Source organism: Lipomyces doorenjongii (genome assembly GCF_038497915.1).
Source record: "Lipomyces doorenjongii strain NRRL Y-27504 unplaced genomic scaffold V1508scaffold_93, whole genome shotgun sequence".
Classification (NCBI taxonomy): Eukaryota; Fungi; Ascomycota; class Lipomycetes; order Lipomycetales; family Lipomycetaceae; genus Lipomyces; species Lipomyces doorenjongii.
In genome coordinates, this window is record NW_027118160.1 from 1 (window position 1) to 25,714 (window position 25,714).

General features: G+C 46.8%; 5 protein-coding genes across 5 annotated transcripts; 2 read left to right on the forward strand and 3 right to left on the reverse strand.

Moving 5' to 3' along the window:
* Positions 1–420: 420 nt before the first annotated feature.
* On the reverse strand, positions 421–3,365 carry V1508DRAFT_426169 (WD40-repeat-containing domain protein). The gene is made up of 8 exons (XM_066941532.1): positions 3,040–3,365; positions 2,316–2,941; positions 2,098–2,265; positions 1,687–2,048; positions 1,556–1,631; positions 1,297–1,506; positions 1,073–1,249; positions 421–1,021 (listed from the first exon to the last, which is right to left on the reverse strand). Exons 1-8 carry the CDS (start codon positions 3,185–3,187, stop codon positions 866–868), a joined length of 1,923 nt encoding a protein of 640 aa, XP_066792934.1. The 5' UTR covers positions 3,188–3,365; the 3' UTR covers positions 421–865.
* A 136-nt stretch (positions 3,366–3,501) lies between these two features.
* Positions 3,502–6,202, forward strand: V1508DRAFT_426173 (EF hand associated-domain-containing protein). Its single transcript, XM_066941533.1, has 8 exons — positions 3,502–3,666; positions 3,735–3,750; positions 3,796–4,060; positions 4,115–4,379; positions 4,435–5,162; positions 5,218–5,337; positions 5,400–5,749; positions 5,807–6,202. The coding sequence occupies exons 1-8, from the start codon at positions 3,627–3,629 to the stop codon at positions 5,919–5,921; spliced, it is 1,899 nt and encodes a 632-aa protein (XP_066792935.1). The 5' UTR covers positions 3,502–3,626; the 3' UTR covers positions 5,922–6,202.
* Positions 6,044–10,012, reverse strand: V1508DRAFT_295201 (uncharacterized protein). The gene is made up of 3 exons (XM_066936577.1): positions 9,719–10,012; positions 6,863–9,640; positions 6,044–6,813 (listed from the first exon to the last, which is right to left on the reverse strand). Exons 1-3 carry the CDS (start codon positions 9,722–9,724, stop codon positions 6,430–6,432), a joined length of 3,168 nt encoding a protein of 1,055 aa, XP_066792936.1. The 5' UTR covers positions 9,725–10,012; the 3' UTR covers positions 6,044–6,429.
* A 937-nt stretch (positions 10,013–10,949) lies between these two features.
* V1508DRAFT_392544 (RanGTP-binding protein-domain-containing protein) lies at positions 10,950–13,648 on the forward strand. Its single transcript, XM_066937961.1, has 6 exons — positions 10,950–11,063; positions 11,134–11,223; positions 11,301–11,401; positions 11,455–11,650; positions 11,702–12,193; positions 12,253–13,648. The coding sequence occupies exons 1-6, from the start codon at positions 11,043–11,045 to the stop codon at positions 13,462–13,464; spliced, it is 2,112 nt and encodes a 703-aa protein (XP_066792937.1). The 5' UTR covers positions 10,950–11,042; the 3' UTR covers positions 13,465–13,648.
* A 494-nt stretch (positions 13,649–14,142) lies between these two features.
* Positions 14,143–16,379, reverse strand: V1508DRAFT_426182 (copper fist DNA binding domain-containing protein). The gene is made up of 2 exons (XM_066941534.1): positions 15,883–16,379; positions 14,143–15,588 (listed from the first exon to the last, which is right to left on the reverse strand). The coding sequence occupies exons 1-2, from the start codon at positions 15,916–15,918 to the stop codon at positions 14,440–14,442; spliced, it is 1,185 nt and encodes a 394-aa protein (XP_066792938.1). The 5' UTR covers positions 15,919–16,379; the 3' UTR covers positions 14,143–14,439.
* Positions 16,380–25,714: the final 9,335 nt, after the last annotated feature.

Consider the following 25,714-nt stretch of genomic DNA (forward strand, 5'->3'; position numbering starts at 1 on the left):
GAATATCGAATTTTATTCGAATGCCTTTGAAAGAGTCGAATATCGAATACGAATATTGGGAAAACCTGCCGATATTCGTATTCGAAACAGCCCTAGTGATATTGCCTACGGGAGTACGAAATGGTTTTGGATGGTGAATGCTATTTTAATAGTGATGACGATGGCTGTTACTTTCGTCGTCTTTTAATCACGTTTGTTGTGCACAAATTTGGAAGATGCCGGGTTAGGGAAAAAATGTACCTAACGCTAATGCATGCCTGACGAAACATGCTTAGTGCCTGAGTGTTCATAAATTCCCTTAATATGATACTCAAATGTAGCTTAGCGCAGATTATTTGCATTGCTTTAAATCTCATACTGCTGAGTGCACAAAGACCCCGGTCGGGTACGGTGAGGTCAGCGGTATTATATGTACATTTTGAACAGTTTCAGTGGTTACCCTTTTGACTGAGATTGGGCCCAGAATGTAGGGAAGGCCTACATTCGCAAGGATACGAAGCTTTCAGCCCACAAAAATTAAAGCTCGTACATTTGGAATTTTTGAAAAATATGGCGTTGGGGTTAGGAATTCACCCTTCTTGTCGGGACTAACTTGCATGCACCAAATCGACGTGGATCATTTTCATACACTCGGAAACGCTCGAAATTTGCTTCCCAGATGAAACCGTGGATTATTCTGCCCAAACTGTTGTGGCTTCACAAGAACATGGTCTAGATTGGAATTTGGATAATCTGAATTTATACTCTACCCCAAAACACAAAATCTCAACAAATGCTACCCTAAACTGAGCGGAATTAACGGGAGTTTGAACATGCATCCAAGCTCCAAACACCCACTTAAATACAGATCAGTAATTCCAAGACCTTACTGCTGTAACTTGGGCTCTTTGTCCACAATACCTTCAGTGGAATGAATATGCGGTCTGTTCCATGTCCGAATATGTCCTGTGCGGCATGTGATTATTATACTGTCTTCTCGGAAATGTAATGAGGACAGTGGTTCAGGGTCGACTTGCTTGGACTGCCACACAATTAGAATTCTGCTTATGTCACTGGCGCATACAAAGCTTACCATGACTGGAGGCACGATAGGTATGCTTGCCTTCGCCGCAATCGGATGATACGCTTCCTCATCCTCTACAGCAACCACATTCGAATCCGACCTGTTACGTGATCGAAGACTCTGCCTGTCTGACCAATTTTTGGTATTGCTGCTATAATACGAAGACACACTCCCTCGATGAGCATTCTACATGCTGTTAGCTTGTACTTTGATCTCACTCGATTTGAACTTACTCCTCTAGGCCTGTGTAGCGACTTGACGGAGAAATCCCACAAACACAAACGGCAATCTTCGCCAACACTGCCAAATCGATACACCCGCTCATCACATCTCCAAGGATCAAACGCAACTGACGTAACAAAAGACTGGTGACCCTGGCATCGCGCAACCAACGTCCTTGACGTGAATGACCAGATCGATACAAGATCGTCTTGTCCACCGGTCTGTCACCCATTAGTAAAGCCTCCTCTACTAGAAATTTGCTAAATATACCAGAATGTAACGACCGTCGGGCGACCAGCAGACACACAAAAAACCTCCGTAATAACTGCAGTACACATCTATCAACCTATACAATATCAGATTAATCGAAAACCCATATAGAAGGATGCAGAATTACGTACTTTTCTTTCAGCACATCTATGATTTTCAGGTATCCATCCTCAGACACAACCGCAACATGCTGACAGTCTGGCGAGAATGCAAACGCCGTAATAGGTTTCCTCGATACCTTCCAGTATGCGAGTGGATTGTGCTTCTGCACCTTTTGACTGCCGTAAATGCTCTTGATCACTTGGAATCCATCCCTACTCTCCAATTTGCTCGTGTCTGGATATATCCCGGATTGTAATTCGTCCACAAAGTTGGAATCTTCCAATTCCTTGTCGTAGATTAATATCGCACCATCCATGTGACCAGCCATGAACAGACTCTCCGATCCTGGAATCCACCGAATATCCGCAACTGCGCTTGAATTTATACAACCCTATCCCATTCAGCATTTATGAAAAGCTATCAGAAAGTGAGTCCCTTACATTCTTGTTCAACCTGTTGTATCTTGTGCTCATCGGATCATACCAGATGATATCTGTAGAGGAAAATCCAATCACAACATCAATGTGATGTGAGCTTCGTGTAAGCTGATTCACATCATGCGTGATGGGATGCGCTTTCGTGAACAAGATCTTTGCAAGTGGCTCATGCTATGGCGATCATTAATATCGGACTGATCAAATTTTTGACGATCACTGACCTTCCACGTTGGCGACGCATAATCCATCCAATTGAAGGATCGGTTAAGATTGGCAAAGAAGTATAAATCTTCAGAATGTCGTTCGCTTAGTCGCTTGGCAAGATGTTCGTGCGGATTGATACGTGAGATGAAGGAACTATTGCTCTTTGCCAAACTATTCTTTGGCTTACGCCGCTTGGAATCCTTGTTGACAGAGGGCGCAACTGTGTTTACCATCACAGAACTCAGAGCATTAGCATTGTTCTCCGTCATTTCATCTTGCAAATTGCCAACCGTAGACGAGACCGACTGCGACAACGTTGCTCCGCTCAGACTTTTGATATCCGAGACGCCGCTGCGTGATGTTCCACTAGCGGACCCGTGTTCGCTAAAACTATCCCCTTCATCGTATTCTGGCACAGTCTCTGTCATTGACCTCGACTCCGACAGAGAGACGTTGCTAGTTGCCGTCCGATACATACCCGGCATTGAGTCATTTCTGTATTTAATGCTACATAGCGACAACTTCACACCCGCGGTCACAGACATCGGTGAGGTCGACAATGGATTCGGATTTAATACAGGAACTTCCGAGGGATGCGGGGGTGGTGTTGCGAGATGAATATCTTCGCGGAGAGTGTATGTTCCTAGTTGCCAGTAGTCAGCCAAATGTCCTAAAATAAATTTCCCCAGACACCCCGGTGCGCAGTTCAGACTACACGAATTCGACACATAAAAGACATACCCTCGCCTGTCGTAAATGTGTATTCCTCACCAGCCGGAAACTTGAGAGTATTATGCGTATCTAAGTTGTTATCCCGTAGCTGCATGAGAGCAGCCGCGTATGCGGGGCTGGTGACGGGGAATTTCGGCGGCGGCGGTAAGACGAACATTATTTCACACTCGGACTATTCGTAGTCAAAAAGTTGTGATATCCTTCTGAAAAACAGAGTAGGACTGTCCAAAAAGGAGGGGTCTGAGGCGGGTACAAAACTGGAGTGGAGCGGGGCCGGTTATCTTATGCTGCGATTTAAGGTCTGCCTGTCCCACAAGCTCCATTCTAACAAGGCGGAGAGCGCGGAGAGCGCGGAGACAAGGTACGAGACCAACCTGGGGCTGCACTTAGAAGACAAACCCTATTTTCGGGGTGTGCCCCAGCAAACTTCATGAGTCAGCAATGCAGGCATTGCTGACACAACTGCATCCTTTTCACGCGACTTCGTTGGTATGAACTCTCGGTTGCATCAAGCGATAGCTTTTACTGCATTCTCAGTTAGCTCTTCAAGGTATTGTGCTAATTGAAGAGCAGCAGTTAGTAGCTCTTTGCTCACGATGTCTTCTGACGTGCGACTTGTGCTATGTGGAGATGAGGGTGAGTATGACTGTAGTTCATATGCAGCAGGATATCCAATCTAATTAAATGAAATGATGCCGTTATAGGTGTTGGAAAGTCAAGGTATAATTTTTATTGCCTATAGCCTTATGTGCTAATATATTATAGTCTCATTACATCCTTCGTCAAGGAGACATTCGTCCCTAACATCCAATCTGTTCTTCCACCAATCTCCATACCCTCGGAATTCATATCTGTAGCCAATAATCTGACGATGAGTATCGTCGATACATCGTCACGGCCCCAAGACAGACAGTCGCTCAACAGAGAAATTCGCCGCGCTAATGTGATCTTGCTCGTGTACTCAGATCATTATACGTCGGAGCGAATTCCGCTTTTTTGGCTGCCGTATTTCAGATCACTTGGTGTTAATGTATTCCTCGTGTGTATATTTTAGCTATTGGAGAACCATACTGATTATTTAAAGGTTCCTGTCGTCTTATGCGCGAATAAATGTGACTTAGTGGTCGATACGGACTCTGCAGAAGTTATACTAGATGAGATGATCCCTATCATGGAGGAATTCAAGGAAATTGAATCATGCATACGAAGTAGTGCGAAGGAGCAGTACAATGTCAATCAGGCGTTTTATCTTTGCGAAAAGGCCGTCATACATCCAATTGCGCCACTATTCGACTCCAAAGAGCAAAATCTAAAGCCACCGGCCGTTGCGGCCTTACAGCGCATATTCTGTATAAATGCTTTATATCTTCCCTCGCTAAGAAGTTGGGACTGACGAGAATATAGTTTTGTGCGACAAGGATCAAGATGGGTTTTTAAATGACAAAGAAATGAATGATCTGCAACTAAAGTGTTTCAACAAATCGTTGGACCCGTTCGATCATCAAGAGATCAAATCTATAATATATAAAACCGACGCTGGGTCAGTCACGGAAGAAGGCATATCACAAGAAGGATTTATTGCCCTTAACAAAATTTTCGCACTAAAAGGACGCCATGAGACAACATGGGGTATTCTACGGACATTTCACTATACGGATAGTTTATCGTTAAGCGATAAATTCTTGTATCCCAGGTTTGACGTACCTCAGTATTCCAGCGTCGAACTCAGTCCGGCAGGGTACAGATTTTTTGTTGATTTGTTCTTGCTTTTTGACAAGGACAACGATGGCGGTTTGAATTCGATTGAACTGAATTCCTTGTTTGCTCCCACTCCGGAGATCCCTGCATCGTGGACAAAATCGCAATTCCCGACAACTACGCTGTGTAATGAAGAAGGGCATGTAACGCTTCAGGGGTGGCTTGCGCAATGGAGTATGACGACATTTCAAGATCACAAGACCACACTGGCTTATCTCGCGTGGCTCGGGTTTGAAGGCTCCGAGCGAGGCGGCACCACAGATGCGCTCAAAGTGACAAAACCGCGACGACGAAGGAAGACAAGGCCAAAGCCTGGAAAGGTGGATCGAAATGTGTTCAGTTGCTACGTGCTTGGTGCTCCTGATTCTGGAAAGGTATGCATATAATGATGCATTACGTTTCGTAAAATGATACTGACGACAGTTGTAGAGCGCAATCTTGGATAGATTTCTCAATCGACCATTTTATCCTTTATATATGCCTACAATAAAGCCTCGAATAGCTGTCAACAGCGTGGAGATGCAAGGAGGCAAACAATGCTATATGATCGTGAGTTCGCTGCCAGAAAATTAGGTTGACGTGCAACTTTCTAACAGTCGACGACGACGCAGCTTGAGGAACTAGGAGAACTAGAACCAGCAGTGCTAGACAACCCCACAAAACTCGACGAATGCGACGTTATTTGCTACACATACGACTCGTCGAATCCCGACAGTTTCCAACATATAGTCGATCTTCGAAGTAAGTATCCACAGCTGGACCGTCTGCCCGCCGTCTTTGCGGCTCTAAAGGCCGATTTGGATAAACAGCAACAACGATCAGATCAGCAACCGGACACGTACACACGCGAACTAGGATTGTCGACCCCATTGCACGTCAGCGCAACGTGGACGTCTTCCCTCTCCGAACTGTTTGTGCAATTAGCTGAAGCGGCGCAGAATCCTAGCACAGCTACGCCAATGTATGGCGTCGTCCTTGAGTACTCCTTGTCTGTGGCTTGAATTAACTTTTCTATTAGTCTCGAACCGGAGGAGAAAGAGAGCCCTGTCATGCCCATGATCCTGGCATCTTCAGCAGTCGCGATAGTCGTGGCTACCGTGGCCTGGATGTTTCGGACCTCTCGTGAGCCATAGAGCGCATTTCTTTATCGCATTGTTAATACATTCGTATGACTATATCTCATCGCTATATTGGCTTTGGATAGGCGATCCGGACTCGTACAAGACGTTGTATAATCTCGGCAAACTTTTTACAAAACGAAAGCCAAACTAGTTAAATCCGCATATGAACAAAATATGTTATGCTTTCCGTTTCATTCCTTATTTATCACTTACCTTTCCGATTAGTAGCACGTAATCCAAAGCAATCTCATATCTATCCATTAAAATATATTATATATACATTTCCCGTTAACACAAGAACAATATAAACTGGAAATATATACAATTCGCGAATAATTCATAGAAGAATATTAAGTCTAAGCTATACATGTCACATGAATACCCGAAAAATAGAACTTTATGCAAACGAAAACCAAAGCAGTACACAAAAAACAACTATAAAAACGCCTCGCCAAATTCATATGATAAACGACAATAAAACCTAATGAGCGACGTGTACCAACGAGAATATTATTATGTATTAATCGCTATAATACCCGCCCACCACTTGAGCTTGGCGCTCGGTCTCGTAGTAGCGATTTGAAGGAGCGTAGCCATTGTACCCGTGGGGTTTATGGTTATTGACATTTTGGTAGCCTGCTGGCCCTCTACTGTGGCGGAGGTTTTGTCGAGGAATGGTGTTGTAGGAATTTTTGTCGGAATTTTTGGACGGCGTATGTTGCTCATATTGATGGCGGTGAGCTTGTTCTTTCTGCTGTCGTGAGATTGTTTCGTAATAAGTCTCCGCTGGGATGTAGATCTGCGAACCAGGCTTCAAATTTGAATTCGGCTTCAACGAAACTCCAACATTATAATCTTCGGCGTCGTCAAAATCCTCGTCCTCATAAACACGCGCAGCGGAATACTGCAGTCACGTTAGTCATCGCCAAGCAAATTAAATGGAAGATACATACATCGTCTTCAGTAGCATCGAAGTATGTTCCGTAAACATCATCATCACTGTCCGAATCTTGCCAATATGTATCTACATCATCGGATATCGACCCACCCTGCACGGTAACCGCTGGCATATTGACCGATCGATTGGTCCGGCCTTCAGACGCTGGAGAGTCCATACCGGCAAACATATTCTCCTCATCAGAATATGACACCGGGAACTGCTGCTGGTGCAATATATTCTGTGACTGTTGTTGATGGTGCATTTGCAGCTGCAAATTCTGCATAAGCACCTGCTGTTGCAATTGTTGCTGATACACATACTGTTGCTGCTGGTAATTGTAGGGATAAGCATGGCGATATTGCTGCTGCTGTTGATAACCATACATGCTGTCTTGGTTAATAAGCTCAAGATAGCTATACATAAAGTTACTTAGCAACACCTGCTGGCATAGCGGCCGTCGAGGATTCGCCAGCTTCAAATGGGAGAGTCGGTATATAGCTCGTTCGACATGCAGCGGGAATCGGGAGTAGTAGTAAGGTCTGCCGCTATTACCTTTAGCAATCTGAGCTCGTGAGGGAGAAGGGGGAGTTGATGGAGACTGAGATTTGCCGACGTAAGGATCCGTATAGGAAGATGACAACGACGAAGACGATCTGCTTGTCCGTACATGCTTAGACTTGTCCCCAGCCTTCTTTTTGTCTCGTCCACCAGAGGACGAATGTAGGCCGTTACTCTTTGTAAGACCCTTCTTCTTTCCCCCGAAAAGGTTCGATAACTTGGACTCCTTATCGTTCCTCAACGACCCTTTCTCCTGGTAGCCAATAGGTGAAGCTGAACGCTCCAGATCAAGAGCCTCTCGAAACCGTGTCTGTTTGCCCAGGTCAGATACACTGTCGCTTCGCGGAGTAGTACTAAGGTTGACCTTGAATCCACTATTCTTGCGAATCAGGCTCCTATCCTTTTCCTTTTCCTTTTCCTTTTCCTTATCGTAAGTAAATAGGCGGCCAAGTCCAGCAGTTAACGCCTTGCCTCGTTGCTTAAGTGATGGTCCAGGCTGTGGGGATTGAGCCTGATGCGCTGGTGTCATTGAATCAAGCACAGGAATAACAGACAGTGCATCCGTTCGACCGTTCGGATCACCCGAGACAGTGGCAGCCATAGATGGCATACTCACGACTGTGTTAGTTCGCATGCTCGCAGAAGCGACAGGCTTGGACGCTGTTCCTGGAGACCCGACAGACTGTGAGGTCACGTTGGTGGGTGAAGATGAACGTGAGAGAATGTCGGTGATTAACCGTTTAGAAGTAAGTCGAGAAATCGGCGATTGACGATGTGATGAGGATATTTTTGGAGTAGGAGTACCAGGACGCGACGTGCTTCGATGTTGGTCGCTACGATCTGAACCTAGTGACACTCCGTCTGCCGAACACTCGGGGAAAAGTGAAGCTTTCGCCGTTGAAGCAGACGATACTGTAGAAACCGTGGATGATGACGATGACGTCGAGCTCGACGACACATGCCCTGGAGATGTGTCATAAGACGACGAGTTATACCGTTTATCAGGTGCAACTGCTACGTCTGGTGTATCGACGAACTTTGCTGCCTCTATTACGATATCAGTGTCGATATCAAGCGATCCTAAATCCGTTTCATTGATATTCAGGTGCAGTTTCCCGTCCGTCACGGTAACTTGTGGTCCACGGTCTGGAACTGCAAACAGAGGCGGCGTTGTCGTGAGCGTTGGGACGCGCTCTATATTCATTTCAGCATATCGTTCACCCTTTTCGTCTTCCGGCAGTGTCTCCTCCGACGTCATAGACAGACGTTTCTCTGACTCAATCAGTCGCTTATTTTTTCTCGATGTATGTTGCGATCTCCGAAGTCCTCGGCCGTTAATTAAAGGCGCGATAACATTTCCTTCCGATATCACGATACCGCCTGGTAGATTCGGACTTCCACTAGCAGAGCGCGTCTGCCGCGCGTATGTCTCTAGCCATTCCAAGTCCGATACTCTAACCTCTGGCGATTTTGCCTTTGCCCGTTCTTGAAGTACATCCGCACCGTCTTCGTATCCAGCTACGGAATCATCCGAGATATAAATTTCACGAGATAACTTCGATTTTCGCCTAACTATGCCTGATCCTGTGCCGCCAGGCGATGCAGGAACGGAGAGCAGGCCGGATGCCGGCGCTGCCGTTTCTGACTGCGAGCGAGTACCATTCGCACCCGTCCGATGCTGAATTTCGGCTACTCGTTCCTGCACAAATGTGCGCCACTCTTTTGGGGCTAGTTCCGGATGTAGATGAGCCGGGACCCAGAGCAGTGCCCCATCGGTCTGGTAGCTTGGGCCGTCGTCGAGAGGGAATCCTTGCTGGGTTCCAGCAGATGATGCCGACGACGGTGACGTCGCTGGCGGAGACGTCGGCCCATGTTGCAAAAGCGCAATACTGGCAGCAGGCAAGTCCGGATCCGATGTTGACGACGCGTCAAGAGAGATTCGTTTCAAGGCTTGAATGTTATTTCTCTCCTGGGCTACAATCGTGGCCGGAGGTTCAAAATCAATATTCTCAAGCGGCATCGTAGAAAGTGGAGGAGGCGATGCCGACAATGACGAGGATGAGATCGAACGCTGGGCGATTAGGGGCGTGGTCATTCCTTCGGTCGAGATCCGGTCATTTTCGTTCTCGTTAGCGCTGGCAATGCTCTCGCGAGAGTAATTTCGTGAATAAAGATCTACTATTGTGTCCGTGACGTGTCTCTCATTTTCTACGTCATAAGCAGGGTGCTTGTCCTGTTAAGAGGCGAGCAAAGTTAGCGATGACACGGTCTGCATAGTGACAAGCGCAAAAAGAGCGCTAAAAATCCTTACCTCCATACTGAGTCTGCGACTGCAGAATGCGTTATAATTCTAGTATCCAGATTACTTTGCAAAACCACAACGGCAATGTGTAAAGAACGTGGGTAGCCGATAGCGAGATATCGGTGGAAAAATTAAAGAGTGACCACTTTTTGACCCCTATAACAAGCGGGAGACGACGACAAAGGAAAGCAACAGAACACAGGGGCCACGAATGACAGCCTTTGACACCGTAGCAGGGACCGTCAAAAGCTAGTAAGCGTCCAAAGACTCATTCCCTTCGGCGAGTCGGTAAACACGAACGAAGAATCGGCAAAGGCGTGAATTCAGCGTGGTATGGGTTCAGCGAGTCAGCACCAGCCTGGTTGGGAATCCGTGCACAGTGACAGCGCGAATGGAACTTTGGTGGTCGTTGGCGGGGCGTGACCGTGTTCAGGCGCTGTGAGGAGAGGTAGGTCGAGAGTCACGGATCACACTTGGCTCACGCGTCTACACTTAAGCTTACACGACTTCAGGAATTTAGCTTTGAGGAATGCGATCGACGCCGGGCAAATACGAGTCCTCCGAATTCGTTTTCATTGCTCCCTATAAGGAATGGTGTCAGAGAAATTCTGTGTAACGTATTCGCGTATAATTCCGGACGTTGGCTGGAGAATGTTCAACTCGTACTACTGGCCAAACTTCTACTACAGCTATCTATCCAACTTATGCCTCAGACTAACTGTGAAGAAAGAGACGGAAATGACCGTCACTGAAACCGACATCTCTAGTCGGTATGCATTCCATGCCTCTTAGGTTCACTAGCGTATAAGCTTCGACAGCAATCACATCATGTCAAATATGTAGACTGGAACGTGACAAAGTATCGAATATCGTTGCCAGCCACATCGTTAATCCTCCCCACAAGGAAAATTTGACTTCTGTAAGACATATGCAGCAAATTTTTCACGTATTGTTGGTATCGCGAACTGCACGGCACGAGAGAGAACGCGTCCCAAGGAACGGCGCGCGTGCTGCTGTCGCGTGAAAAAATTTCAGCCGCACGACTCGGACGCAAAAAGTGGCCCCGGCGCACAAACTGCCTCGATCGGCGCTCAAGTACGAGCCCCTTGCTCTCCTTGTCAGCGAAATTGCGTTCAGTACAGATATGCCGCAAGTACCGCGTAGACAAAAGCGATTAGATTGCCCTAACCCACAACATTTGCAACTGCCCGTGGTTTAATTTCATTGATGCTGGTCTACGGATCTTCCTCTGACAAACCAATACTATGCGACGACAACATATCGACCAACATTGCGTTCCGCGATATTTTTCAGTTGTTATAGTGGATAGAAGATGGATGATCTCTTAGCTAAAGTTTGTGATTAAATTTATAGTGGATTGAAAACGAGCTATGGAGGGCTAACAATTTGTTTGGCCACTATAGGCTGGGAATCAAGCCGTTACGTTTGCCATTCGGTCGGGGATCTCGCTTGTCTCTGGATATGCTATACGATCTCTTACGAGATTTTTAGATGTATGCGCAAATCGAATTCTGTGGACTAATGCCGAGGATGTAATGAATAAGATCAGACTGACGATTCTACTGATCAGAAACTACCTGAAGACGAGAAGGAGTCTCTCGAGAAGATTAAACGGCGACTCAATACCAAGATCAAGATAGTATCTCCGGCTATTGATTTGATTCAGTTAATGTATGCGACTGATTTACTAATGTATGTTCGAATCGACTGTCTAACCCAGTTAGCGCGGCACGAGGCAACACGAGTCTGGACAGCACCGCAGCGCTTACACGAGCATTACGGCGAGATATCAATGAATTTGACGACAGAGTCGAGCAAGCTAGTCAGCGTATACAACTGGCTAAATCGACAGACGAGAAGCGTAAGGCTGCAAACTCCGTGGAACAGTACATGCTTGGACTCCTTTCAAGGATAGAAGACGTAAGGTGATCGTGGCCAGTTTAGAATATGTTTGATCTGACATTGCGGTAGTCTATTCCATTGATATCATTAGCATTGACGACGTCCGGTGCGAATCTTCAAGCTTCTTTACCAGATACCGTTTCACCTTCGCGGCTATTGCAAGCATCAGCTTTCCTCCTTGCCGCAGATTCTGCATTCGACAGCCGTCCGTTTGAACGCCACAAAGTTGGTCCTACATTTACTTTGAAATTATATACAGTCTTTTATGGTACTGCACGAAATCCGCATATTACCACCTCAGGCGACATAACCTGGAAAGAGGAATATCCGAAATGCTACATTGAAATCTTCAGGGTTCCGATTGAAAGAGAAGATGGCAATGGGGAAGGACACAAATATACACACAGGTCTGCGAATAGGCAGACGTATGCGTACGAACTCGTTGTGACGGAAGATCTGGATGATGGACGGTATCATGACGAATTTGACTCTGAGAATCCGCCGAAACCTGACGCAAATGGTGCTATAAAATGGCGGAGTCGTACAGTTCCGTTATCTATAGTGAGTATATCGTGACTGCCTTCTTGAGTCGCTAGTCGCTATGCTAATCTTTATATTAGATAACAAGATTATTTTTCAGCGCGTCAGGTCGATTACTGGAAATTGACGACGCCATATCTCCGGTCCTAGTCGTGAAACTCAATAGAGCATTTCTTCAGCGCTCACCATACCTCATGTTAGATGACTACTCGTCGTTTGATGAAGATGACTTTGATATCGAAGTGCACAGCGATACCGAAGAAAATACAGATTCGATTTTGGCTGCGAAGGTAGACTCACCTGCCAATATTGAATGGCTAGCATTCGAACTGTGGACCGATGACGCTGAACGTGACTTGTATGAAGATGACGAGGATGAAAACGGTGACATTGACGAAAGAGTGGAGGAAGCTGAGAGTTTAGAGTTGGCGCCGAATCAGGGCAAACCAAGACCTAGTATTCTCTCCGAGTCAACTCTGGCAGCAGCGCTCTCTCGACTCACACTTAGCAGCGCGGATATTGAAGCAATTGTTGCTCCTCGACGTCAGCAAGCCCCTTTGCCGATTTCCACGTCGTCTCAGAATCATCAACAACTTCAGCAACAATCTGCACAATCGATTAACTCCTTATCACTACTAGAATATATCATTCGTCTAGCAGCGCTCCAGACGAACGACCAGGCCTCAGCACTAAATATCTCAGATGAACGTATCGCGCTGTACCTCCGGGATGAAAATCGGACAACGACGCGTGAAGCCGCGCGGGACGTCTCGGATCCCATCGGACCCGCGGCATCGCCTGTGTTGGCGAGCAGATTTGTGGATTCGGGCACGAGACAACGAAGAAGTCGGACTTCGACGCCCATTTCAACACCTGTTGCTACTGAGGGAGGTATTGGCGGCAGTTCTGCAACTAGAGGGGATAGCGGATTGAGGCGAAGTCACCGGATGCACGATCGGAGTTCTCCAGCCGACTCTACTAATGCAGCCAGTGGCGGAGTTACTCGGAGAAATCCTGTTTTACAGAATTTGGCGTCAGGCGCAGGAGTCTCAGCTTCAGCGCCAAGCACGACAGTACAGCCCGCTGTCCGCAAAGATGCGATCCCGAAGACACCGCGGACTGCTACAGTGCGTCATAAACAGACGGCTAACGCGACCGGGAATGTGAACGCTAGCGAAGGCGTTTCGCTGACCCCGTGGGAAGTAGATAGATTACAGGCACTAGAGAATAATGACATTTCGAGTCCGTTAGAAGGGAAGACAGTGCGCAGACGGCGGAGTGGCCGGATGTGATGTTTTTGCTGAATTTGTACGCTATCGCATTTAATGGTGGGTTATGTACGCGCTGGGCGCCGGTATTTTTTTGTTGCATTTTGCTACGGCGACTTTAAATATTTATTCCTTCTTTGTCCGCAATTCTTCGTGTGCGTTTGTCACTTAATAGGTCTCCTAAAATAGATATTGCAGTGCAACCGAAACGATGCGCACTTTCCCAGCCTACAATATTGGGGGGGGGGGGGGGGGCACGTAATCATGGACGCCCTAACAGCACGTGTAGGGTTGTGCAACGCATTTGTGTGGGGACCGGCAGAAGTCACCAGCAAAAGTTGTTTGAGAGGTAGTACATGTAGATCAGGGGCGGGCACAGCCCCCTCGAGAGCTTTAAGTTTTTGGAGCATTTGAGAAAGCTTGGCTTACCCCAGAGCTAAAGCTTGGAGCTTTTGAGAAAGCTTGGCACATGTTGACAGTAAAATGGTATCGACCGGCATTGCGCATCTTACAAGCCGACTTTGTTCTACTTCACGCCGGATTAGAGGTTTTTTGAGCAGCGCAAAATATTAATTGGATCGTTCTGTTATAATAGTAACCAACAGCGCAGTGGGCAAAGAACGGGTTATGCGTAGATAAGTCAAGCATTTAACATCCCCAGAGGACATACCACTATGATTCGAAATTTAGAGTCCACTAGCATAATTCTAACCATACTGTATTGTAACGACCATACCGAACGTATAAATACAAGCAGCATATATATAACAAAGTAACGTGTCTAACAAACTCTTCCATCCGGCGCGCATCCTTTTTGCGCTCATTCTTGTACACTTTGACCGTAAAATGAATAACCATATCATACACAGATACAATCAATCTGGTTGCAATTTTATACAGTATTCCAAAACGTTAGCATATACAACACAGGTTAACACCAGTAAAACAAACAGCACGCCATCAAACTCCATTCATTTAAGTAAATTTTTGTAGATGTGATTAGTACTCCGTTGCAGAAACCATTGATTGTTGTCGTGTCGGGAACTGGCTAAAATCGTACTCTGCTGACGTGGACGAAGAACTCCTGTAAGCCCCAGCCATGGCGGGGGGTAGCGAAGTAACAGTACTTGCAACTGGTGACACATAGGCAAAGGCCGTTGGTGCAACTGTAGTACTAGTTGAAATGATTGTGGTAGGAGCAGAGCTGTACAATCCTGGTGAGCCGAAAAGTACATTACTGTCATCTACCAAGCCGAATGCCTGTGTGCCGGAGAAATCAAAGCCGCCAAATGCGTCCAGACCATCTTCGAGGAAATTCGTCATGCCGGTTTGCGGTAAAGTTTGGCTGTAAGATATATCTCTCTGAATGGGTAGACCTCGGAGAATGTCCTTCGGAGTCCCTCCGACTGTGGTGAGGTCATCGAATGAGCTGTAAGAACTGTATGTAGATTCCGAATCGTATCCATTGCTGCCGCTGGTCAAACTACTGGCAGACGATGTGGACGCTCTCCCGCCAGTTGCCTGATCAGTGGTGCTCGTGTCGCCGCGGAAGTCAGAAACTCCACACAGAGCCACAACGTCCGTGATCTGTCTGCTCATCGGCTCAATCTGGACGGAATGAGGAGTATACGCCGAGATATTCGTATCTGACAATGGCGATGCCTGTCTCGTAGGGCTGTCGTATATCTCATTACGTTGATGCGCTGCTGTCTGAACAGGAGCTAGCGAATAAGTCATGGGTACCTGCGCGGCGCTGCGAGAATTGCCAGTAGAAACCATACCATACGGCGAGGAACCATGCACATGCGGCTTCGCCATTGTAGTGCTGTTGCGAACACCGGCGATGTGAGAAGCTTTCAATACGACCTCATGACCGCTAGTAGTAGTGCTACCACTTGCAGTCCGACCCGCGTTCTTCAACTTCGAACAGTCGCATTTACCACCATGAGGACAACCACATGTGGCCGACTTGCCTGGCGATGAGCCAGACTTGTGGTCAGTACAGTCACATTTGGTGTGTAACGCATGGTTCTTTCTCGCCTCTCGACAATGAGGACACTGAGAAACGGGGCGACCTTTCGGCTTGATCATCGTTAATGGCCGATCCTTGTGGGTGCAAGTGGTAACACGGTGACCACGAATACACGTCTATACCAAGAAAAAGACAATTAACACAGACTCCCGCAAAAAAAATTGTAATTCACTGATGTAATGAAGGCAGGTCTAGGGCTACTGCGAGTACGTGGTCCCAATTCGCGTGGTAGTGGACACAGCCCACAGCCAACGTAATGAGCGCCGCACGCGCGACTTTCGCTTCCCCACGCTAAGCCGCAAACGTGCTAGCGCCAGACAGCTGCTCGCCAGTAGCCATGCACTCAGGCAAAATCCTTCAGCGGACATGAATGTCGCATGCGTTCACTTGAAAAAAAAATGGATACATACATCACACGCGTACTTGACACCATCAATGAACACCATCTTGGCGAGGAGTAGACAATGTCAGAGAGATAAGTAGTCTTAACTTGCCAAACGCAATGTTCGCTAGAGGTTCAACCGCTCGTCAGTCGCCGGGAAGCCGTGCCGAAAATGCAAGCCAGAGACTGTGCCGCCAGTGTATAAAACGCTGAAGCGCGTTGCGGCTATCGCAATGCTAAACTAGGAGGGAGTGCAAGACTGGCAGTGCGCAGAGCGAGTTTGGTGGCGACTTGCACTGAACTCACACGCTCATTCGTGGGTCTGAACTTTGGGTGAGTCGTAAGGAGATCAACGCGACGAGCCGCGGAGGCACGGGAACTGGAGGAGAGCTGTAGAATCGTAGGCCGTTAGTTCAGTGATTAGTAAGTAGATGGAACGGACGGATGGACAAGGACGCAGGCGAGAGGGAAAGAGGTAGACGAGGTGTGCGCCATGGACGATATATCTATATTGCTATCCGTTGAGCGCAACGAGCGAGCGCGGGAAGGGAAGCAGCAAGTGGCCAACGGGGCGAACCCCAGCATGTGCGCCTTCGCACCGGATCACACTTGTGGGTCACAACTTGGCTCAGCCACAATAGTGTCTGAGCCACACCTGTGCCACGGGCTCCAACTGCACAATACCATCGACGTCATTCACTCCGCTCGCACCCGAGCTCGCTCTGCCCGAAGCTTTCCTGGGCAGCCGGAGATACTCAAATTTCAAAAAGCCAATAGGCCCCGCAGTTTTGCACTCACAACCGCCTTAGGACTGCTCCTTTCGTTTGCACAGTTTGTAGGCTATAGTACAGACATTTCTACGTTATTTCGGTAAATTTTGTGCGGAAATAGAGAACAATTAAGTCCAGGAGTACTCCCATAATGGATCCTGAGGCAACTGAATCTTTATGTAAACTAAAGATACCCTAAACTTGGACGGCACGTCATGCAGGAACTAATACGCGAGGCGAGGGACATGCTAGCAGGTGTCGACGGAAGTAAGGACATAACAGGCGAAACTTCAAAAGCGATATCCAGAGAAAGGAGCAAGGAGGAACTAATCCCGTTCGAGTCAGGCTACACTTGGAAATATTTATCACCGATTGCCGGATATCTTGAAGTAATCGGACAACACGGCACCAACGCACACATAACCGTTCAGCTGCTGCCTGCGAGCCATAACCTTGTTTCCGTTGCTCTCGAGCCACCACCAAATGCCGGCCCGTGTTTCTTCGTAGGAATGCGTTTGTGCGGAGTTGCGCGCCTCCCGTTTCAATGTTAATATTGTTATTGCTAGATACTATAAAGTGGTTGTCATGTAGTACTAATTGTCTACGGCGTTAGAAGACTTGTACGACATTGATTCAGGTCCACCCGATTGCACTCAATAAATATTGTCAGTAGATCTTAGTGATAGATTCGAAAAGGCATAGTAATTCCGACAATATAATTGTTCTGACCTACAAGCAGAGCTAGAATATCGATATAATTGTGATTCCGGCGGCGGGCAGTTCAAATTTTAGCCGTCCGATGCCACAGCCAGTTTCAGCTGAGAGATTCGAGTGACATCTAGAAGCCGGCTAAAGAAACTCGCTATCAGCCAACAGGTTTAGAAAAAGGGGCGAAGAAACAATATGGACGGGCGCAAATGGACAATAAGTCACTGCCAACGATACGCTCCCGATGCGGTAAGGAGCCTAGGCCGGCTACTCTGACTCAGTTCGAGGAACAAAACTTGCCTTCCTTGCCATTTAGTCTGGAAGGGGGGGGGGAGGGGCCGCAGCCGGGACGGCGAAAGCTTGACATTTTAGAGTTTACATCAATGGGTGCAAATTTCCTGACTAAACATCTGCACTACTTTCTTACAGGTGACGAAATAGCGACATGCAGAAGTAAATACGCTGACGGTAAATAAGTAAGTGGCGGCGGTCGGCCTGTCCAGGCCACCAGCGGAGCCAGAGAATTAGAGCCGCCCGGAATGCGGTTATCGACAGGGTCAGAGATTACAGGCGGCCACACACAGAGTCACTATTGTACGGAAGTGGATGGCTTGATGCTTTTGGCTTGCTCAGTGTACTTCCGTAACTGGTATTGCAACGATTCAGATGACTATTTCTAAGTGCCTTTAGAAGGTGAGATCAGTAGATTGCAGACATGCCTAAAGAATAAGTATATTAAGCGGTAGTGGGTCGGCCGTTCTCTCTTAGCTATAGTATTCCTAAGCAATCGTACATGCAACTTAACTTCTGCAAACTGACGCAGGGAATGTCATACACACACGAATCACTTGGCCGGCGATGCAGTTTCAACTGAGACAACCTAGATTACGAGTACGAAGTAGAAGCCCTAATCCAGTTCACCTGTCTTAAAGTGTAAGCTTGTTTGCCTTTGCCACAAAGCTTTAGCTACGCTAACAGCCTAGTTCCGGGCTGGTACCTGTCTGCGAGTCCAGTCTGATTGGACGCATTGGGATCGCCTTGGTCACCTCACTCATATATCGAGGGCCGCGGTAAAATAGACGCCTCCTTGGCTACCTAATGTATTAAGAGTTTGCCAGTTGCGAGGACAATGCGAATTCACAATGAACAAATGCCATTGCCATTCTCGCCACTGTGGTAGTCAACGAGCAGAGCGGAATATATGGAATCGATTGCACTGTCTTCCCAGCTCATATTTTGTAGATCATTGAATGCAGCAGCGATCTGCCATCCTTTCATACCTTTAATCTATTTTTGAGAACAAGCATTTCGCGTTTGGCGTCAGAATGCTTGGCTTTGGCCCCAGCCCTGACGCTATACCGATTAGGAGGTAGGTTACCCCCAACAGGGAACTCCTTTAAGTCGGAAAATCGGCTACGGGTCACAAATCGAGGAGCCCCGAGGCCACACCGGAGGCGACAGTTCACAAATTGGGCATCTCTCCGGTATCTCCGAGATTTCCGAACAACTCCGAGGCTTCGCACGAGTCACGCTTTGAAGTCACAATCTGCGACGCTTACGCAGCCACGTCCACCAGCCACGACTCCTGTTTCGGTCACAGGAAAGTCCTCTGTTCGGAACAGGCTTCCCTGTGTAGAATATAAATTATCTATTTCAAAAACCATCGTGGTCAACTACGTCTGCCGGCATTGTATGCCTGGGCATTACTATTGATGGAAAGCATACTCTCGTCAGACCTAAACCCATCCTGTCGTCCTGTCGATCCCTTCTCTTCAGTGGTGGCTCCTAACTAACGGTGAGAGTCGAGACCGACTGTGATTCACAGTGCGGTCTGTGCTGTGCCTGTATTCTGTTACTCACCCTAGCCGAATGAACCTCGGCTGTTTGTGATCCTGTGATCCTCCAGTCACAACTTGTCCCAATTTTAGCTGCATCACGTGGCAACGTTCGACTTTGATCCACCATAGTGCACGTAGTAACTAAATCGTGGCGCTTCTTGAAAAAAAAATTTTTATTTCAAATTTGATAGGGATTTCGCTAAGGTTGCGCCAACTTACGCCGAATTAGTGGGTGACAGCCAACGAAACTGAGTCAAACTAAGCCAATTCCTGCTAAAAAGCTTGGCATCTTTATTGCCGATGAGCGACAAAAAGCTTGGCGCATATTTTGTGGTGCCGGCACTTTCGCTAGATAAGCGGGACTGTCGCTCACCGGCTTACCCTTCCTTGTGCGACCAATAGAGCAGAGCATAAATATACTTCATGACGTCCAGATACCATTAGCCACATGCATTACATTCTGTATATAGCTAATCGAATTGTAACATGCCAACATTGCTGCTCCACGGTCGACAAGATCTCTTACAAGTTTCGTCTACAAAAACCACAAATTTCAACCACTGAAGTTTAACATGGCTGGTTTAGCGATTTCCAGCGACAGTTTCATCTAGTCGGCCTCAGTAGTCTTGTACAAGGCACAATCTATCTTATCATAGAGTAGCAACGTGGGATATCAAGCCCACTCCGCGACGCTCATAATGAACGAGACTTATACCAACGACCGAATCCACAATAACGGCGAATTTGTAGAGCCCTATTGAGGGACAGATGCTATGCACATTTGAAATACATTGTAAATCACATTGATCTCATCATCGTATAGATTCAAGTATTCCCTCATAGCCACATGCATAATCGTTGCTAATATTGGCTAATAGTCAAGGATTTGATCATATATGACAGCATTAGGCATATTGAGAAATAAATTAGTCAGTAGGTCATGAAGGATGCAGACCAGCAGACAGTCTCACGAGATCGAAACGATTCACAGTCCGCTTTTGAAATACCTACACCCAGACTCCGCAGTGAATCTTGCTGGGACCATACACAGAGTTCTCTTCGCGTCAAGTGTATTCTCGATCTCGAGCTTTCCCAAAGGCTGTTTGCGCGTCATATCTCGGTAGGGTTCCTCCCTTTTCAATCACTGAGCAGCATTGCAAGACAGGTCCATCCAGTTCAGTCGCTTCTTCGATTCGACATCTAGCCAAGTTTTGCGCATATCGCATCCGTTGAGCTCAGACAGAACACGAAAGTTGAGCAGTCTCAGTATCCTACAGCCTCAGCAGTGCGGCAAAGCAGAAGAGCGAACCCGACACAAGGTCAGGCCGTGTGGTTCTGAACGCGTAAGATCCAGCAGCGCGGTTATTATTTTTGAACAGCCATTGATTAGACTGAAAAGTTTTAGCTGTTTGCCATCGGCGGTACTCTTGCATGAATCTCGGTATACAATACCACCTCTGAGTATTCTACCTGCTACGAGTACGCGTGAATTAAAGGATTGTCTGATGGTCATTAGATCCTGTGTAACCCAACTAGAGCATATGTTATTTAGTGAAATGGTAACGGGGTGCAATATCTTGTTGCGTAAGGTATTAATGGGCTCGCAAGTCGCAAAGATCTGGCCAGAACAAAATGGCCACAATTTCGAGTTGTACCGATTGATGCCTCGGAATAAGCGAGTCATTATCCCATGTGGCGATGACAGAACGAGATATGAGATTTTCTTCGCATGGGGCCAGAGCGAATTACGTGTGGGCTGAAGATTGAATACTTCGGTATATATGAGCAATATGATTCTGTCAAAGTGACATTTCCCGGCGTTAACAATGTGGACGGTTTAGTGCTCGCCAACCTTTCTGCCATATTGCTACACGTCGGCACCATAAATGAAACGAAGACAAACAGCTGGAAATGGATATATCTAGTGGTTTTGCATCTGTCGACTGTGTAACAGACTAGGTCTCGATCAAAAGACAGAATCTGTCGACTGTGTAACAGACTTGGTCTCGATAAAAAGACAGTTTCTGTTACGCGAAGAATTGTGGGAGCTGTGAGATTAAGCGAGAGTCAAACAGAGGCAAAATTTGAGCAGGAGAAATGCGGACGCGGCGGATGAGTATATTTAAAAATCCCAAGCGAGTCAGGACCATACCCAGCGGGAAAGTAAAGATCACCTACAAAGTTGAACTGATAATAGAAGATGCAAAGCGCGTTCGTGATAATTTTCGTGCGAAAGATGTCAAGGACGCTGACCATTGCGTCTAGAGATCACTTGGCTGACATAAGTACGGACGCATAGCAATTTGGATGACAAATTACCAATGCAGACGTGGCTTGCTCGGTAACAACACTACATCGACTTGAAACCTACAGAACCGCAGAACCGCTGAGGTGAGCTCGAGGAACAACCGCGCATGTCAATTTCATAGATGGATGAAACCCTCTCTTTGCAGAGATCAAGTGCGTACCGATGAGAACATACAGAGCATCGTCAATGCAGAACGTGAGCAGCGACTGGCAGTGAACGTTATTGAGGAGAGTTGAAAATGAGAGTGAACTTGAAAATGAAGTGTAGCGATCTTTTCATAATATTTGAACTATTTAGTGACCAATAGGATAATAAAATGTAAAAATAATTGCTCGCGAGATCGCGTCTAAATAATGTTGACATCCGAGTTGCATAATCCCATAGTTGAGACTTCAGTCGCGAGTAACAACTGACATGCATTGACTGCCCACAAGTGGCGGAGCGAGGAACAAGCAAGGAATTGCGTAATAGCAGCCGCAAACACAATATCAAGACCTACCCTGTACTGTTTCCGGCACAGTCGATAGAGTAGTGACCGAACATCTGTCAGAAATTCTAATTGGGGTTGAGATAAGACCACAGAAGCACACGCGGTTAGGCACATTGACGGCTAAGCCGAAGATACGACGGGTGCGGTGGGACATAAATTCCTAAATTCTTCTGGGAATTCTTGATATCTTTAACGTACAAATAAATTAGTAACACACCTTATTCGCTAGAAATGCCGATTACCTACTGTATCAAACATCTAGCCACTGGACTCCAGTGACAATTTGCATGAATACAGCGTCTCATAATATCTGCGTCTTTGGATCAGGCCCGTGCTCGGCCTCCCAATGTCTGATCGCCGGACTATGATAACACTGAACGGCTTGACCTGCTATGATGTGAGTTAGATTAATGGACTTGAACGACGCGAACAGAAGAGAGTCATAGAAATGGGTGGACTCATTCATCCCAGCGAGGTGATTGCCTCAAAACCAGAGTGCAACAATCTAGAATCTGGAGCCCCGCGGGCCTGTTCCTGTGTGGGGCACGACCTGTCGTTTGCGGTTCCCTGTAAACGCGACGCGACAGGCGCAGTGACAACCTCTGAGGCTCACTCACTTGCAACCCGTGTTTGGAAGGCCGGCACCTAATTGGGCGGTCAACCTACGAGTCAGGTGACGGACAGACGAGAACGCTTTCGTAAGCGACTAGACAATGCAACTTAACAAAAATTTCATGAGCAGGACCAACACCTGCTGCAAAGAATAGTCGTCATATCATAAGCTACGTACAAAACAGTCACTGTGTCACAATTAAAAATCAATATTCTTGCAGAATACTGTAGGGGTGGATACGATTACGGTACCGTCAACTTTTGAGATTATCGTAAAGTTAATCGCAAAAATGAAGCTCTAATCGTAAAGTAATCGTGTAGTGAAGTATAAAATCTTAAAGTAATCGTATTCCTTATTAGGAAGGTAGGTTATTACCCTTTGTCCAGGAAACGTCTGTCCTCTGAAATATCATCAAGATTGGGTGTATCAATGGTTAGGGTTTTGAGATCTAAATGTCCAAACTTTTGCAACCAATCGTATAGTCACGACTAATCGCAAATCGTATCCACCCCTAGCGAATATGGATGACAAGCGATCCAAAATATTATTCTTGAGGCAGAGTCCGCACGAACATTCAGTCGTTGGCGATAAAAAACTGCGAAGCTGAACTGGGACGTGGGGGAGAACATGGGATCCAATTAAAATTCACTAGCAAATGAAAAATCGCGACCTTGAAATATCACAACAAATAGGGCTGTGTCGGATGTGGATATCCGCCAAATCTGGGTTTGGCGGATTTACTTCCGTCATCCGGCATCCACCATACAAGTTTGGCGGATCCTCATCCCCCGTTTTGTCGAATAAATCCGTCTTCGTATCCGTTTTGATCGAATAAATCTACTAATGATTCGACTAGCCAAATTAGGTTAGACAATTTACTTTCATAGTTTAGCGCCAAATATGCTCTATTGGGGAACCAAAATTTCACCCGTTTTCGTTAATAAATAATAAAAATAGTCCCGTGTCAGGATTAGGATTACCAAAATAGACAATGTACTTGCACACACACTCGTGTCGGCGTCGACGATTGTATCTGCATTCTGCCGCCGGGTCAGCAAGAATGTGAATGCTCGGCCTGAGCCGCATACATTTAGCATCCCCTTGCATTATTCTTCAGTTACTTCTACTTTGCCTTATTCATTGTGGTTGTGTTTTACGATCCGTTGACAAGAGTGTCCAGTTTCATTTAATTTCTTTTCTTTCTTTCAGATAGTAATTTGAGCTGAGTTAAAACCGCACAATCTTGAAATACCTACGCCGGAGTTCTGACAATTCCGAGGAATTTAATCCATAATCTCGAATGCGAATCTCGAAATTCAATAGATAACTCATTCGAACAGTGCGACATAATAAATCCTTGCAGAAATCTAAGCGTTTCGAGAATATACACTTCTCAACTAAACTACAGCTTGGACCTGACCTTATATACTCCCACATGGATCTTTCCTAATTAGGAAACTATCCGCCAATTTGGGACTTGGCGCATATGTTTATTCGACATCTCCATCCGCCATCTTAAAATGCGGCGGATATTTATTCGGGGCGGATAGTTTGACGGATAGAATCCGTCATATCCGCCATCCGTCAACAGCCCTACCAACAAACTATAGAGTTTACAGTTTTATAGGATTGCCGACAAATTAGAAGCCGAACTATGATTAAGAAGATACGATGCCGCGACTTTGTAGACGCTGGCCGTGACCCTTCATCCCGGGACTGAAGAGATGGCTGAACCCGAAGGGGTTGCGGTTCCTGCGCATCCGTTCTCGCTTATCACTAGAAAGTTAATTTGATTGTCGATCGAACTCAGCAACCAGCCGTGGTTCTGACTAGCACAATAGCGCTGTAATGGGGATTCCCAAGAAGTAAAGTCAGAACAGTCCTAGTTCGTTTATGTGCATACTGGAGGGTGAGAATATATCCAGATGTAAGGAAACACATCCAAAAAATAGTAGGAAGGTCTAGGGCACAGAGAGCCGATATATATACTGCACTGTCACTCATGAACTCTTACGAACTAGCAAGAAAAATGCCGAGACCTCGTCTCGAGTCTCAATGCTAGCGTGCAGTAGCCTGAGCACAGAAGCAGCATCGTAGAAAAATAATCGTAATGCAGTGGACGGTTGTAGACAATTAATATGGAGTTCTTCCATTTGTCGGCATTCCGCGACCAGGGCAGGCCATTATTGAACCGCGCGACTTGACAGCAAGCCCGTAAAATTTTCATTCTCCATTCGGGAAAGTAGTATCGAGGACGAAAACGCTGCAAAATAATGTTAAAGCGAGATATGATTCTAAACAGTGTCCGATAAAGTCGCGGCGCCTGGGTTTTTTGGCTGTTGCAGATATCGGGGAGACGCGACAGATCGCGCTTACAGCCGCGTGCAACCGCGAGAAGCGCGGGATGAATGCTCGTTTCGGACACTAGCGCGGAAATTCACACGCTCCCGAGTGCTTTGAAAGCAGGACTGCAAGGAATGCACGTGGGCTTCAATTGTCGCGCTTACTGTTGATTATGCTATAACTGTGATTGCGCATGGCCACTAATGCGGCGGGGTAAGTTCCGGAGTGACAGCTACTATGTGGCTCCACAGGTCACCGAGCGCGTGACTCCGTGCACGTACCCCGGATGATGAACAGTCAGCAAAATCACCGGAATTAACTAGTATGCATTTGACGCAATAATACTGCATGAGCAATAATGTATCATGGGACGCCAGTTCGTCATACATTGATGCTTCTAATAGCAAAGAATTTTTTCTTTGAGCGCGTGCTGCTGCAGAAGGCAAAGTGCCGTAGAGTAGAGTTCAGGGCGGATTGTGGAGTTGTGGAGACGGCGCGCTAGCTACGCGCTTTATACCCGAACCCGAACCCCAACGCTTGTAAAGCAAATAGGCAAAAACACACAGATCCCCCCGCGCTGAGCTGCGGTTTGAGTTTGCGTTTTGAACCAAAACCAGCACCCGCCGTCGCTCGGTCGGCTGCGGTCCTTTTCCCCGCGTCTGCCTATACCTAATTCTTCCGCCCATGATCAGCCATCCGCCTGTCGTCTGCGTCCGTACCTAACCTCTGTCCTAAGGCCGGCCACATGCCGTCCATTCGTCCATCTCCATCTCGACTTTTTCTCTTCACT